We start from the raw sequence: 15,771 nt of genomic DNA, 5'->3' as shown, positions 1-15,771 counted from the left end.
TAGTTTTTAAGTAAAAAAAAAATCATGTTACTTTTAAGCCATGATGACCCAGGATGAGTGGCCTATTCTGACTGAATGGGTCTCTTCAGTACTCCTCATGGAACAGGCAGGCAGAGCAAGGCTTGAGGACAGCTGCCTGATCCAGCACACCTCAGCACTGCCATCTGTGAGGGACAGAGCTCCCCAACCAAGCTGTAATGATTCACCCACACTGGACCTTGGCCTTGGCCTCGCTCCTGGAACAGTTTCATTCGAAACTTTCATTTGAAATAAAGGGTCAGCATTGTTATTATAGACAATTTCAATCCAAGTGCCTGATGTGTGCCAAAGTTCTGACCAGAAAAATCTGGTCTTGAAAGGAGAAGTGATAATAATCTTTACTGGAGATTGAACTGAAATATACACTCAGAGATAAGCTGCTTTAGAAATCTTTCTGCCTATTCAGAACATAGAAACACATCCTTGTGGTGCAAAACTATCCCTCCTCTCTTAAAAACTGATGTGTGAATGAACATTACAGGAACTAGCAACATGCTCAAAAAACAGGCCTGGTTACTTCTCACTTTATGAAAGGGAAGATGAAAAGAAAAAGCCTCACCAGTATCTTGTTTTGATTTTTTAATGACCAAGTGTAGCAAAACCAAAGCAACCATGAACAAGATAATTGTACACACACATTAGTCAATAACTAAACTGTGCAAATTGACCTCAGTACTTGTTCCCTCATTACCCTTCCTCCCCCTCTCACACGAAAGATTCATATACAGTGCAGTAGTGCAGCTCTGAGCCACTGCTCAAAGTCAGTAAAAATATTTTTATAACCTTAAGTTGGAAATGTAATAGGCCAAGGATTGAAATAAAGACTTTTTCTGGCCCCTGTTTAACCTTCCTGTACCTCAGTGTTTGCTTTCATTGATCAGAAAACCTTACCTGACTATAAGATTAGTATTTTTTTTTACTAGCAGGAATCCTTTGATTTTTGCATATTTGTTTCCTTTTGACAAAACTGATTATTTCAAAGGCTGCTACTTGATTCAGAAGTAAGATTCTTATGATCCAAGATGTGAAACCTTAATATTTAATCATTTAATTTTACAGTGCAAATACAAAATTTGTAATAAAGTAGGCAAAAAAAAAATTCTTACACGACACATCTGTTCAATCGTTACTATTTCAGAAGGACTCCTTGGTAAGCCCTGCTCAAAAAACCACACTAACTGCTATGTGTTAACAGACTGATCCCATGAAGCAGGACAAATTCTTATAGCTCATTGTGTTGGAGACCTTGAGAGATTCTGCTGGATAAGTCTTGCAAGTGCTTCTTTACCTATCAGGAAAAGAAAACACACAAAAAAAAAAATCAGGAAGACAATAAATTATCAATAGAGTAATATATTCAGATTTTCCACAAGTATTTGTAACAACAGAAAGAGCAGAGACCAGGAAGACTTCAGGCCTTTTTAAGTCTTTAAGAACAATTATGTGTATGGTGTACTAAACATGGAGAACAGATGTGTCTTGAACTCCCCTTCTGGAAATCATTCAGCTTGCATGAAAATCAGCACTGGATAATCTGCTCCCCCTCTGCTATTGAGTTAAACTTTCAACATGTATGTAACACTGCATTTATACAGACCTTATATCCTAGCTCTTTTGTCTTTTCTTGCAGCATGGCATATTTCTCTTTGTTTCTGTTCAGATGATCCTTGTCTCCAGTTTCCTCTACATGCTTCAGTTTCTGGTGTGAAATCTCTAATTGTTTCTGGTAGTGATGGTGCTTTTCAATCTTTGCTTCAAAATGTTTCAGCTCCTCCTAAGATAACAAACACACACAGCTTCAGAGGAGTTTCTTTCCAAGTCTTCCTTTCTCTTGCCAAGACACTCCTAATGATACTCTACTAAGTCAGGCACAGAAAGCTTTTTCAGTTCCCTGCTTCTTAAAAAGTGTCTGGACAATCCATTACCATCACCACCAGACTGCTGATTTTGAAAGCAGTGCTGAAAACGACCCATTGCAGAGTCCTCAAAAGGAGACTGTGGGTGGCTGTGTGAGGTGCTACAAGATGAGAGCAGCGAACACCAAGCAAAAATTTAGGCATAAGAACAGCAGAATGAGGGGAGAGAGACAGATTTTTAAAAAAGCCTCTTTTTGAAATCTGATAGATAGAGTCAGACAAAAAAAAATTTAAATCTTTTCTTTATACAACTTGAATTGAATAAAAGTGGCATGAACTGCACAGGAATGAAGTTCTACATTATTTCATTGAAAAACAGTCTTAATCACAATAGTTTTGTGTCAGCTCAACACAGCTCCAACATGGGAAGTTAACAGTACAGGAGATGGGCATGAGAGGGAAATTGCTGGGTATACAGATTACAGTGCTTCCCAAGGACATAATTAAGACATTGGTAAGAGGGGTAAATCTGGTGCCTTGGCAACAAAGAAGCAGGACCTGATCTTTCAAAGATTCAAAATATGCAACAGTTGTTTTGAGAGGATTCAGAATTTTCATTCTTCTAATTATAACAGAACCAGCATATGATTAGTTACACACATGTCTATAAATTTGAAGAATTAAAAAGGCAGTATGACCTTTTTTATGGTGTCTGGAGGGTAATACAGAAGTGGCCGCAATCAGAGTAAAATCAAGCACTTCTTTATGTGGCAAAATATCTTTCTGCAAGAGAAGTCACTGGAATTCTACTTACTCGAAAAGATTCAAGCTCTTTCTCAGTGAAATTAGCTGATTTGGCCATGTCCCACAAATCAATCACTCTTGGTTCTTCAAATTCTAAACAAACACACATAACAAAATTAAAATGTGGACACAATGCTTTTAATGCTCAACTTCTATGAAAGATGAAGGGATGCTTTCTCACATACATATAGTTATTAAATTAAGAACAGAGACATTAAGCACTGCATTTCTAATAGATCTAATTTAGATGAAACTGCGTACTTGGGAGAAGTACCCAAGTACTGGATAAAACTAGATACTAGTACTAGGTAAAACAAGTAGGTTTTAAAAAGCAAAAAAACCCAAACCTGAGGAACTGGATAAAGGCATTGCTTGTCCTGCGTGTTGTCTCATTTACTTGCCCTCCTGGGGCAATATCCCTTCTCATGGAAGACAAAATTATCCTCTTAACACAATGACTGTATCCTTTCATTAGGCTTCCAGTGTTTGGTGCTAAACAGGACTGGCTGACTCTGTATCTTCAGCCCACTGTGGCACACAACACACTGTGATACTGTGACTATGCCTTTGCCCACTGATTTTAACTTTTAAAAAATGAAATGAATCCCAAAGAAGCACAAACCCTGCTGTATCATACCACTGGTTGTGTCATATCCCTGGTGACTGACTTTACGCAAACGTTCAAAGCCCTGATTGATGCTCCTTAACTTCTCTTTGAGCTCTCTGTGCTTGTTGTGCAAGATTTCCTCTTTCACCAGGTTCTCCTCAGATGGATTGATAACATTCTTGTGGATATCTGTTGAAGAACAGTACGTATTATTGATTGTGGGCCAAATCTTGATAGCTCAAAAACTCCAAATAATCCCCCAAATCTGAGGTGAATAAAAAAGTGCTAAATTCTTAGGATTTCAGTTGAGTGCAAATAAAGCTGGTGAGACAAAACACATATTTTCCGCAGACTTTAGAATTGCATTTTGCAGCAGTGGATTTATGCTTGCTGCCTAATTTCCTGTAAAACTACAATGGCCATCATTGCTAATCTGATGGCATTTTCCCTGCATGATGTGAAGGCAGAATCAGAAAACTGAAATGGCAGCAGTTTCATTAGTTGGCAAGAATTTTGGCAGCTAATGCAGAACTAAACCCAGGAGGTATCTGAAAATGCCAGCATCTGCAAGTGGTTCTGACAGAAATGTGAGAGTTCCAAAGAAATTTGGAAGTGATGGAAACAATGGGCAGAGAAAAGAGATGTACTGATCTTGAAACATCAGAGAATTGTCCAGGCACCTTCTGTTCTGCTCACAGTCTCCAGCAGAATATTGTATTCACGGATCTTTTCTTTGTGATGCGTAAATTCTCGCCAAAGCTTATCCAGCTCCTCATCAGAGAACTTCCCAGAGGTCTTGGCCTGAAAGAAACATGAGCTCATTATGCGTTCCAGGCCAAGGGCTTTAAGTGCCCTCAACTGCCAAAATGTCTTCCCACTTCTCACCACATTTAGAAAATTATTAAGTGCAGCTTTTCTTTAGATCTTTTGTTTTAATTCTCTTAATATTTGTATGTGGTCAGGATTTAGATGTTGATGGATGAGATGCCTTTAATCATGTCAAAGGAAGTTTGCTTCAGACTTATAAAGCTGGACTTGCTATGGATTACCCAGTGAAAAGTGTCTGGCATTTCTATTCCATGGGAAACAATTTAATACAGAAATAAGGGCCATGGAGCTCCATAGACAACTGTAAGGGAACCATTTGCATGAGGGATGCAGTCGGACATTAAACACAGTCTTTACTGCATCTTACTCTACTGGCAGTGAAGATTTTATCACTGCTGTGCACTTGCTCTCTAACCATTTAAGAAGCACTGCTCACACAGCTGGGGCACTACTCACAAATCTGGGGGGATACTTGCTGCAATGCCTGATCAAAAGTGATTATTTTTGAAACCTATCCAGACTCCTTTTTTTTTTTTTTTTTTTTTTTTGCTCAGGGAATATTTCTCCTATTGCACTTTACTGTTCCCCAAAGCACAGGACAACATGTTCCTTGCCAAAGCTGTACCTAGTTACAGTAACATTTAAATATTCAGCAAATCTTTTTTTCTGCTTTTCTATCACTGCACTACACTCATGGGAGAATTCTTTATATTTACCTGACTAGCTGCTTCTTAAAACTTGAATTATTTAATTGCTGAAGATTATGACTTTGCCAGTTTTAACTGCCCAAATTTGACAGTACATCTTCCACTTTTTATGCATGAATGCAAATCCTGGGAATTTTCAGTTGAATACTAAGTTGAGAAAGCCTTTATTTAAAACCCTTCCCCACAATACATTTCACTTTAGACAGTCTACAAAATGGTTCTATTTTAAATATATCTTTTAAAAAATATCCACAAACAACAAGAAGAAAACTGGGAAAAACACCATAGATATACTACCACACAGTGTGACAGTCACACTAAGGGAAGCCATGAGTTCAGGGAAATGTGAGGACCCAGGCTCCACCTTTCAGATTAACTGGGTGTTTTAATTGCCAAAGACAACCTGCCACAGCTGGATGGTCTGGATACAGGGCATGAAGATGTGAGCTACAGAGCAAGGCAGCTTGGTCAGTACTTAACAAAAGAGTAGTAAAGCCATTAATTTCCAAGTCTGAATGCTCACAGAAGACACAGCTAAGAGTTCAATGAAGAAATACTGATTTCCTACACTCCAGTTCCTGGAAATCTTACTCACCTTGCTCCATAATTTCTCGAGTCTTGGATCATCTAGTGTGTCACTTTCTGTGCCATCTTTAATATAGTTGGTATCAACTAGCTGAGAGTCCTTCTTTCCATTCATTCCATATTTAGTCATAATGACTGCGAGGGAATAGAAGATACAGAAACATGAGAACCAACTATGGATGTACGGAAGGTGAGAGATGGGGTACATCTGTGACTGTCAGAGCTGCACTTTGCAGCTCATGGAGGAAAAGCTAACAAACAGTTCAAGACACACTGGTCCCAGGTTCAATGACCTCTTCTGGAATTATTGGGAGTAAAGCACTTCGTTAGGCTCCTGCAGCTCCCTGCTGAACTGCAGAGAACTTGTGTCCTTAGTGTCCACAAAGACAACCTGTTATGTAATAAACACAAGTGTCTAACCATGTGTGTGTGTGATGCAAAGTTTAAACTCCTTTCCAAGACAGCCCTTACCATTTAAGTTCCGTCTGAGCTTGGCTTCCTTCTCTCCATCTTCATCCAGCCCTTCAGCTTTCAGTTTTTTCCAGCTCAGCTCATCCTTTTCTTGTATTTTTAGATCACTATGCAACTCTGCCAGTTTCACAGCAGAGAGATGGAGCTGCTAAGAACACAGAAAGGTTTGTATTTAGTTATGTGGAGTCCCCTTTTGCTTCAGAGCTACCTCAGGAACCAGTACAGATAGATAACAACCAGCATGGCACAGCAATTCTTCTCAAAGAACGTGCCATTGCCATCACATGTCCTTTCTTGTGGACAATCTTCCAACCATACAGTTATAGTGAGTTGGAAAACTTTATTGGTTAGTACAGTTTTTCAGTCTCCCAGGTCACTGAGGATGGCCTTGCAGGTCAGAGAGCCACTTCATCAGCAATTTTTACTATGATCAAAATGAAAAAGAAATTCTCAAATAATTTCTTAACACAGTTTATGTGCATTAAAACATACAAAACCTACAGGTATTCCTGTCTAACATATTAGAAAAAAAAAAAAAGGTATAACACTGAGGCTGAAGATAGAAAAAAAAATAGTTTAAATGAATGGTAGGTCAGCTTGAAATTTTGTGAGCTACAGAGAAAACAGGAAAAATATGGACTAATTGAAATTTTGTGAGCTACAGGGAAAACAGGAACAATGACTAATATGTGGTTGGCTAATCAGCACTGCTGTGAGTTGATCCTGAACTTCCAGATTTTAGTCACCTTAGTGATTCAATTTAAAACAAATAAATGTAACAAACCATCTTAATACTTCAGAACCATTTTTTTTTGTGTCTATGTGGTCAAAAAACAGAAGGTGAGGTGAGGAGAAGCCCAGAGAGGAGAGGAGATAAAACCCCTCAACTACTGCGTGCCCAGCTCCTGGGAGCTCAGATCCAGCTGGAAACCACCTGGGCTTGTCAGTCCTAGCACAAGTTTATCTATTTTATCATTAAAACCAGCTTACAGATTATAAAAATTATCATTTTCAGTGAGGAAGGAGTATGTTTAATAAACACAAACTCAGAATTCAGTATTGTTTTTAAACATCTGAATGATACTGAAAAGATTCAGCCGTTCCTTTGTGTGTCACTAGGTTATTTTAAAGTAACTAGGAAAAGTATAATTACTTTGAACTAATGCACTTCCTATTGACAAGAATTCAGGAAATTATCCACATTATTGTTTATGTTTCCATCATAGTCTGTCCCATTAATTAATGTTGTGCCACTGCATACAATAATTTTGATTTTTAAATTTTTTTCTCTGCATTTTGCACTTGGCTTACTGAAATTACTAAAATCTAGAATCACAGGTAAATATAATGCTTACAGAACACATTAAAACTTCTGATCCCTCTAATACTAAAGCAAAGGAGTGTCCCTGTTGTGACCTTTACCATCTACTTTTGGGGAACTGCTTTACAGAAACAAAGCACTTAGAAGGAACCACTTTATTTATGGTTCTTAGGATGTGCTGAGTAAAAGAAAAACCTTAATCATGTACTTATTTACTTTTCTGGTGCAGGATGACGTGGACAGCCCAAGTGTCACTGCTGCAGTGGCACCAAGAATCATTTTCCTCAGCAAGAATTGTGCTCTGAAGCTTCAAGACTGAGTGAGAGGTTTGCTACAAATTGTGAAGGGAATGGCCAAATATCTTGGTACTTATTTAGTTACTCTAATATTAGTCAGCATTCAAGTAGCCTGGACATCACATGTAGTTGGGTTGAGGAAATACAGGAATAAATTGTCGGATCTCAGGATCTCAGTCCTGAGGTGCTGAGTCACCGAGACCACCTTGGGGGGCTCGGGAGTCCTGGAATGTTGCCAGAAGTGTCTGGTGGCTGGACTTTGGTCCTACACAGGAGACGACAAGGATGAGGGCTTCACCGGGGTGAATGGTGAAGGGATTAGTTAATTAGAGGGTGAGAAACAGGGTTTAGGATTTATGTACAGGGGGGTTTAGAGAAGTAAGATGGAGGAATTGGGGTGTGTCCTGTCCTTCTTCTTCTTCTTCTCCTCCATCTTCTTTGGTGATGGTGGCACTTTTAGATTGGTTATTACTGAAAGTGCACCGAGTAATAAGAATAAATGGTATTGGAGAAAAATGATAAATATTGTACACGTAACAATGGGTATAAAGATAGGTGGCTTTACGGAGAGCGGCACAGTGTGCTCATGGCTGACTGCTGAGCAGATCTCTGTCGGGCTGAAAGAACATCTTTTAGATAAACAATTAATAAACATAAAAACCGAAAGAAGAACTGAAGCCTCTTCTCGTCCTTCGATACGCGGGCTGTCCCAAGGCCACTCCGGGCCTTTCCAGGCCCTTCAAACAGCCGAAAACCCGACAATAAATAGCCATGCATAATTAGATAAGAAGTAATTTAGCTTCTAAGTACTGCAAATATAATAAAATAAAATCTTTTATGTGGGACCTTGTCATCAGAAACACACTACTGTGTAAAAGATTCCACAGTGCATTTTATGTTAGAGCCCCTCTGCAGATAGTGCAATCCCATAAACATGTACAGCTTTCTCTTTTCTAGATGTTATAGAAAAGAATATCAGAACTTCTAAACATAAAGTCTGGAGACATAATCAATCAAACATGTTAAAGTCTTAATAAATACTAAGGAGCTACATTAACTCCACTATTCCTTAAGAGAAAACAAGATTCTATTCAAATTTCTCCTAATTAGAGAAATATTTTTCTAATTCTCATCACAATTTTAGTAGGAAACTAAAACAGCTGTCCTTGTAAGCATTATAAATCCTATGAAAACCATTTGGAAGCCCCTTGCCTGTCCTATTAATGCAAAACAGAGTGAATACATAAATTAATTTAAAGTATTCAGTTCAAGAACTACTTCCTTTAAGGTTATCCCATGTTGGACCCTGAGTACACCAGGTTAAAAATGTCAGTGGTAGGACTCCTCATCACTTTACTAACATCACTCACATGCTGGAATAACTAACTAGAAGCAGAGGTGAAAAGTTAAGTTTAATGATTAAATAACCAAGAAACAAGCTCCTTAAACTTTTTCCTTATGCTGCCTGGACATTAACATCCAAGACAGGTACCTGGCAATGCTGGGAATGAGTGCTGGAAATTTATCAAACATGACAACAATTACATCATTTGCTGTTGGGCTGGCTGCAATCATTACCTGCAACACCCTTACCTACACTCTTGCCTCCAAGAGAAAAGAGCTCTTTACTACAAATTTACTCTTCATGAAAAGAGATTCTGGAGAAAGATCAAGCACTCCCTTCCACTCATCCTCAGGGAAACAAGAAGAAAGTCCGGCTCCTGGTCCCACTAAGTAACATTTTGGGGCTTTTTTTTAGGGACTGCTCCTCCAACTGTGTGTTGCAATGCTAAATTGTGGTATCCGACTTTTATGTCAAAGCAAAGAAGTCCCCTGTTTTCAGTAGTTTCTCTATCACTACCAAAATAAAGGAATGAAGAGTTCTGCATTGACACACAGAAGTATTTAAATACAATACACAGCCAAAGTTTTCCTCTTATTTTATATATTGCCCAGACATACTGAAAAATCACTTTATAAAACACATGCTGGATGACAGTTGTACTCAAAAGTGAAATTCAGATTGTAGCAAATTTAGTTCAAGCAGGTTCTGCATCTCTAAAATCCAGCTCACACATATAGAATTTACTAAGCCTTAGTTCCTTACTGACAAAGTTAATCCATTTTATATTTTAGCATCTTAACACAGATGATGTAAAGCACCTCAAATTTTAATTCCAGAAGAGCCAGGTATGAACATGAGAAAAGACTGTAATTGGAAAGGTGAGAGGTAACTGACATTACTATAATTACAGATTATTTCCAGTCTCAATGTGGTTTCCTTTTCAGCTGTCAGTTCAACAGCTGGCATTTCATTAACACACTTTCCTATGCCCCATTCCATCTGTCTCCCATCGAGGAAAGGAGTAATTTTGATAACTTCCTATAGCACATTGGGAGGCAGCACAATGGCACGGTTCTAGATTCTGGCTGAATTTGGGGATGCCCACCTCCAATTCAATAGCTCAGGCTATTCAGAATACCGAAGATTCAAAATTAATGTTAACTATATTTCATAGCCTGAAAGAATTGAACCTTTGCCAGTCATCACCCTAATTTCCATGGTCCACAATATTCAGGGGATATCTGCAGTGCATTCTTCTCCTCCCACAGCAGCTGTTCTTCTTAGTTATAAGCAAATATTTCCACTGTAATTAAATAATTTGACTGTATTTTCACTTTAATTAAACATCTTTTGTAGTCCACTGTGAGAGAAACTCAAGTACTGTTTTGATTCACTGTCAGAATTAAGGCTCTCATCTGGGAATGGTGGAACCCATTTGCTGGTCCTCTTGCATTTGTCTACATTACTTGACGTGAACGTAGGAGACACAACCACCAGGGTGGAGATTTCCTCTTCTCCCGCAGTGAACTTCTGCCCTGTGCCGAGCAGGAACCGAGCCCACCACCTTCAGACAGCTGAGAGCATCCCAGTCCTGAACAGCACGGCTAAAGCCCGGGAGCCAAGCGCAGATCCTACCCGGCACCAGGGGGGCTTCCCTCTCTCTGGCACTGCCTGGGCATGCGGATTAGCTGCTGCATTACCCGGGGGCAGGTGAGCACCTCCCAGGGCTCGGACACACATCCCCTGTTACCCACGGGGAGGTGAACACCTGCCAGGGCTCGGACACACATCCCCTGTTACCCACGGGCAGGTGAACACCTGCCAGGGCTCGGACACACATCCCCTGTGCCGGGAACCATGCGGTTTGGGGGCTGCATTATCCTGGGCAGGTGAGCACCTCCCGGGGCTCGGACACACATCCCGGGGCTCGGACACACATCCCAGGGCTCGGACACACATCCCGTGTCCCGGGAGGAGCCGCTCCCGCCGCCGGCATAGCAGCCGCCGCGGGGCTGAGCGGAGCGCTCTCTGCGTGACGCTCGGGGACAGCCGTGCCCGACAACAGAACAAACGCCACCGATGCCCCGAGCCGGGGCCAGACAGCCTCGGCGTCTCCTCACACACCGGTGCCCGCTCCTCGCCATCTCCCTGACGGGGAAGGAGTGTCTGAAGCGGCCGGGCCCGACCTCGGAGCCCCCTCCGAGCGCCGCCCCACTCACCCGCTGCGCCTTCTCCCAGATCTGGTTCAGCCTCACCACCCGGAACTCCCCGGCCTCCCGTCGCTTGCCGTCGGCGGCGGCCAGCCCCTCGTTGGCCTCCCGGGAGTACTTGCTGGCCTGTCCGGCGGCAGCCAGAAGCAGCGCGGCGGCGAGGGCCGGCAATGCCCGCACAGCCGCCATGTCGCGCCGCGCGGAGAACTACAACTCCCGAGATGCCCTGCGGGGCCGGGAGGTCCCTGCTGGACGAGCGGGGTTGAGGCCGGAAATCCGGAAACTCAGAGTGGGAGTGGGGTTTGGTCTCGGGAGCCTGAGGGGAATGAGGTTTGGGCTGTTGCATTTAGTGCTATTCTCTTTGTGAGAAACGCCAGTCACTTGTTTTTAAAATTTTTAAAGTTTAATAGTAATAAAATTGTTATAAAAATAGTAATATAATGAGAGTAATAATAATTTGAACGATTTGAATTAGGACAATATGAGACAATAGAAACAAGGAGTTATGGACGTTCGGGTACCTTTTTCTGGGCAGCATAAGCCCGGAAAAGAACACACGTTAACAGAGGATTAACCCTTAAAAACAATAGCCTGTTGCATATTCATACATCTCATGCATGACATATAAATTCCATTCAAATACAGCATTCTGTCTGGTCAGTGTCAACTACTTCTGAATCCTGACGGCGTCTTCAGAGCTGAACGAGGCGGGAAGAAGTTCGTTTCTCCTGATAATGGGGCAATAAATTCTTTCTCTGAAAGATTTAGGTGTCCTGTGGCTGCTATCTCAGTGCGAGTCCTTTGTTAAAAAAAAGTAGCCTGCACAGCATAGTTTCTATTTTAACATTTTGCTATAACCTAAAACTATATTTAACACACTACTTAAGAGAATTAATACAGCATAACTTTCTAACATAACACATATAATATTCATTTTAATATTTGCAAAAAACCAATAATAAAATACACATTTTTCAGTTCTCATTCTCCTCAGCACTTGCTTCACAAAATATGCTGAATATGGCACGTTTTATGATTAGTCTCCCCTCCAACACTCAGTGTTAATGTCAGCTGTGCGGTAACAAGGGGACACAGTGGGTTTGAACACAGCTACTTTCATCAAACAAAATTTTCAGATACTAATACAATGTCCAAGAAACAGAAAAAGAAAGAGGCAGCTCAAGGAATGGAAGGCAGGAATGGGAACGGGTTCCCCCTTGGTGGTGGCAGGGAAGAACACCTGTACTTGGGGCAGCACAGAGGGATGGATGGTGGTGGTGGTGGATGGTGGTGTGGGCAGAAGGAGGGCTGTGTGAAATGCAGGGACACCTAGTCTGGGTTTGTGAAAAATACGTATTTTATGATTGGCTTTTTGTAAATATTAAAACTAATAATATATGTGTTAGGCTAGAAAGTTATGCTGTATTAATTTTCTTAAATAGTGTGTTAAATATAGTTTTAAGTTGTAACATAAGGTTAAAATAGAAACTATGCCATATAAGATACTTTTTCAAAAGAAAGGACTCACAGGATAGCAGTCACAGGACACCTAAATCTTTCAGAGAAAAAGAATTTATTGCTCTCTTATCAGAAGAAATAAACTTCTTTCTGCCTCGCTCAGCCATGAAGACACCGTCAGGATTAAGGGAAGAAGCTGACCCTGACCAGACAGAATTCTTTGTCTGAATGGAATTTATTCATCATGTATGAGGTGTATGAATATGCAACAGGTTTTAAAGGGTTAATCCTCTGTTAATGTGTGTCCTTTTTCAGGCTTATTTTGCCCAGAAAAGATACCTGGACTGTCCGTAACTCTTTGTTCTTATTGTCTCATATTGTCCTAATCTCAATTGTTCAAATTTTTATTACTCTAATTATATTACTATTTTTATGACCATTTTATTACTATTAAACTTTTAAAATTTTAAAAACAAGTGATTGGCGTTTTTCACAGGTTGTTCTCCAGGGGTGAAGTGTGGAATGGCTCTGGGCTTGGTGGTGTGTGCTCAGAGGGCAACTCTTGGTCCTGATGGTGCCAGCCTTCTACCTCAGTGTGTCCTCTTCAAGGAGCCAGACTAAGGGTGCAGTGGTCAACAGGCATTTTTAGGAGGGGATTAAGTCAAGCTGTATTAAGGAAAAAACCTCCATGATGCTGTGAAAATGCACAGTATTTAATCCAGGGTTGGTGTATTTATAAGAACCAATAGATTGCCTAAACTGTCATGAGATTTGTGAAAACAGTGCATCAGGGTGGATTTTTACTGGACTGTAATTTTTGCCTTGAAAATTATATAAAAGTATTATGTTTTCTCTTTCACATTTTTCCTAAGTCAGAGATTTTCAGTGTTATTTACCTAGAAGCTGTTGCTATGAGACTGAATTGCAGAAGTGGCCAAAAGCATTGCACTATACATTGCATTGAAGAGCAGTTGAAGTGAGCTTTGAAGTACAGCAAACTGATGATGCAGAAAGAAGTCCATCAGCCTTGCCCAAATCTTGTGCAGCTCTACACATAATTTTTAGGATTTAGAGCTTCTTTTAGTCTCATTATTACAGTGTATATATGTATTCCTGAGTCATTTTGGAATACGTGGTTCTATCTTGTCTGTCATTTCTGTCATGTTGGGGTTCCAGCAGAGACTTCAGAGACATCCAAAAGATTTGACAAGCCAACATTTTATTCAAGCATTTAGGCAAAAGCAAAGTTTAGTTAAACCAGTGTATGCCAATTGTAGTAAATTTTCCTTTTGAAGAAGGATGCAGCTCAAGCACTCTTACTGCAGTCCTCATGGTGGGGGCTGAGCGCTCTGCCTGGGAGCAGCGGCAGGGAGGAGTGACTACTGAAGCCTCATGTCCTTCAGGTATTCCTGCACCCAGCGAGCACTGGGGTCTGCACACACCTTTGTTCCTCTCCTGGTGACCAGGCTGTTGGGAAAACCGGTATTGAGGCACTCAGCCAGGGCATCAGGGTGCTTTTGCTAGGTCCTGCTGGTAGCCCCTGTTTGTCCCTGTCCATGCCCTTCCCCATCCTGGACAACCTTGGACACCTTTGAGGCCCTGCCCTGGCTGCTGCACCCTGGACCCCAGCAGTGTTGGGTACTTACACCACAGCTGGCCTTGAGCAGGTGTTGCTGGTCACGTAGGCAGAGCTGATCATCATGCGTGGAATGGGGCGGGAAATGTAGGAGAAGCAGCAGGTGGTGTCTTCAGCTTCAGGGAAGAGAGATGGGCCCAGTGAGACCCCCACACTGCAGCAGAGGCTCTGCCTGTGGCTCCCAGGGGATTTGCCATCACCCAGGCTGTGTCCTCTGGGAACACCTCCTGGAAACCTCCATCTCTGAGGCTTAGTCCCTGCACTGGTGATGCCCATCAGCTCTCAGCCTTCTCCATAGACAGGAGTGTCTAATCAGTGGGGATGGGGCTCTCTCCTGGGGAAGGAGAACCTACCGTTCTGCTTGTAAAGTGCAGCGCTGCTGGGGATGCTGGGATCAGCCTCAGCCAGGGAGCAGATGGCCACAAGGAGCAGAACAGCCAGGGCAGCTGACAGGACCCTCATGGTGCTAGGAAGGCTGAGAGAGCCACGAGTGACGCTGGAGCTGCGGTGTCTGTAGGGCTGTCCTCTGCACAGTAACCTCTGCTCCTGCTGATCTCCTTTTATATCCCCCACCACTGGGTGGGTACAGGGTTTCACGGAAGAAAATGAGTCTGTCATACCAGCAAAATTGTGTGACTTAAATAAGCCGCAGAAAGAGAAGTGCCAGCCACAGGGCTATGATTTTCAGATTCGAGAGAGAACAAGTCTTATGAGGAACAGCTGAAGGAGCTGGGTTTGTGTTGTAGTCGAGATGGTCACAATACAAAGCAACACACTCAATTTTCAGAAGGCTTCAAACCTGTTTTTATTATAGCATGCATGCTTTTTACACATTCTTACAAAACTCCTAAGTTTACACTTTACTCCTTGGTCACAAAAGACAAACAAGGTGCTTATTGGAATAGTTGCAGTTGCAGTTTTCTCTTATTTATCCTTCTTTCTTTCTTGGTTTCTATGTCAACAACCTTGCTGGAAAATCCTTTCAGGAGTAAACAAGGATCCTCTTATTAAACTTCTCTCTGGCTCACAGAAGTTGCTGTAAAACCTCTTCCACAGGTTTCTTTGATGGTGGAAGAGGAGGCCCCCCTGAGGGGCACCTTACTGCTCTCTGCAAGTTTTTGAAAGGAGGGCTGTAGTGAGGTGGAGGTTGCTCTCTTCTCCCAGGTTACAAGGACAAGACAAAATGGCTTCACATTGATCCAGGTCATGTTATGAAAATGTTCTTTTCTGGAAGGGTTGTCAAGCACTGCAGTAGGCTGCCTGGGGAAGTGGTGGGGTCACCATCCCTAAAGACATTTAAAATACATGTAGATGTGGTGCTTAGGGACATAGTTTGGTGGTGAACTTGGCAATGCTGGATTAACAGTTGGACTTGATGATCTTAAAGGTCTTTTCCAACACAAATGATCCTACAATTTGTTTCTGTCAACTTCATGGTACTGTAGGGGCTGAGGGAGCACAAACTGGGCTGGAGCTGGGGTGGCTGCAGGGTTTTCCTCTTCACAATGCTCAGTCCCTATTCATCCAGGGTTTAAAGGAGAGAAAATGAGTGCAACATGACAGAGAAGGAAACCACAGAAGGGGAAGTGCATGTGACAGATCTGCAAC

The 15,771-nt window shown here is 41.8% G+C and overlaps 2 protein-coding genes across 5 annotated transcripts; both read right to left on the bottom strand.

The window, feature by feature from the left end:
- Nucleotides 1–603: 603 nt before the first annotated feature.
- Nucleotides 604–11,317, bottom strand: LRPAP1 (LDL receptor related protein associated protein 1). 4 transcript variants are annotated; one of them, XM_026792627.2, is made up of 8 exons: nt 11,079–11,317; nt 5,898–6,045; nt 5,437–5,561; nt 3,987–4,107; nt 3,322–3,495; nt 2,710–2,792; nt 1,637–1,813; nt 604–1,327 (listed from the first exon to the last, which is right to left on the bottom strand). In XM_026792627.2, the coding sequence occupies exons 1-8, from the start codon at nt 11,256–11,258 to the stop codon at nt 1,262–1,264; spliced, it is 1,074 nt and encodes a 357-aa protein (XP_026648428.1). In that variant the 5' UTR covers nt 11,259–11,317; the 3' UTR covers nt 604–1,261. The 4 variants fall into 4 exon arrangements, with proteins under 4 accessions (XP_026648428.1, XP_026648429.1, XP_005485739.1 ...); XM_026792628.2 differs by having other exon boundaries at nt 5,898–6,042; XM_005485682.4 differs by having other exon boundaries at nt 3,337–3,495; nt 11,079–11,314.
- Nucleotides 11,318–13,729: 2,412 nt separating this feature from the next.
- LOC102072063 (C-C motif chemokine 3) lies at nt 13,730–14,796 on the bottom strand. The gene is made up of 3 exons (XM_005485681.4): nt 14,517–14,796; nt 14,174–14,279; nt 13,730–13,994 (listed from the first exon to the last, which is right to left on the bottom strand). The coding sequence occupies exons 1-3, from the start codon at nt 14,779–14,781 to the stop codon at nt 13,907–13,909; spliced, it is 459 nt and encodes a 152-aa protein (XP_005485738.2). The 5' UTR covers nt 14,782–14,796; the 3' UTR covers nt 13,730–13,906.
- Between the last annotated feature and the right edge of the window lie 975 nt (nt 14,797–15,771).

This window comes from Zonotrichia albicollis, chromosome 5 (genome assembly GCF_047830755.1).
Source record: "Zonotrichia albicollis isolate bZonAlb1 chromosome 5, bZonAlb1.hap1, whole genome shotgun sequence".
NCBI lineage: Eukaryota > Metazoa > Chordata > Aves > Passeriformes > Passerellidae > Zonotrichia > Zonotrichia albicollis.
This window is presented reverse-complemented; position numbering and strand designations above follow the sequence as displayed.

Coding starts and splice junctions, on each gene's coding strand:
- LOC102072063 (XM_005485681.4), bottom strand. CDS start 14,781: ATGACAGACTCATTTTCTTCCGTGAAACCCTGTACCCACCCAGTGGTG. Junction 14,280..14,516: donor TGCACTTTACAAGCAGAACG/GTAGGTTCTCCT, acceptor TCTTCCCTGAAG/CTGAAGACACCACCTGCTGC. Junction 13,995..14,173: donor TGCTCAAGGCCAGCTGTGGT/GTAAGTACCCAA, acceptor TTTTCCCAACAG/CCTGGTCACCAGGAGAGGAA.
- LRPAP1 (XM_026792627.2), bottom strand. CDS start 11,258: ATGGCGGCTGTGCGGGCATTGCCGGCCCTCGCCGCCGCGCTGCTTCTG. Junction 3,496..3,986: donor GACTGTGAGCAGAACAGAAG/GTGCCTGGACAA, acceptor GTTCTTCAACAG/ATATCCACAAGAATGTTATC. Junction 1,328..1,636: donor CAAAAGAGCTAGGATATAAG/GTCTGTATAAAT, acceptor TTTTCCTGATAG/GTAAAGAAGCACTTGCAAGA.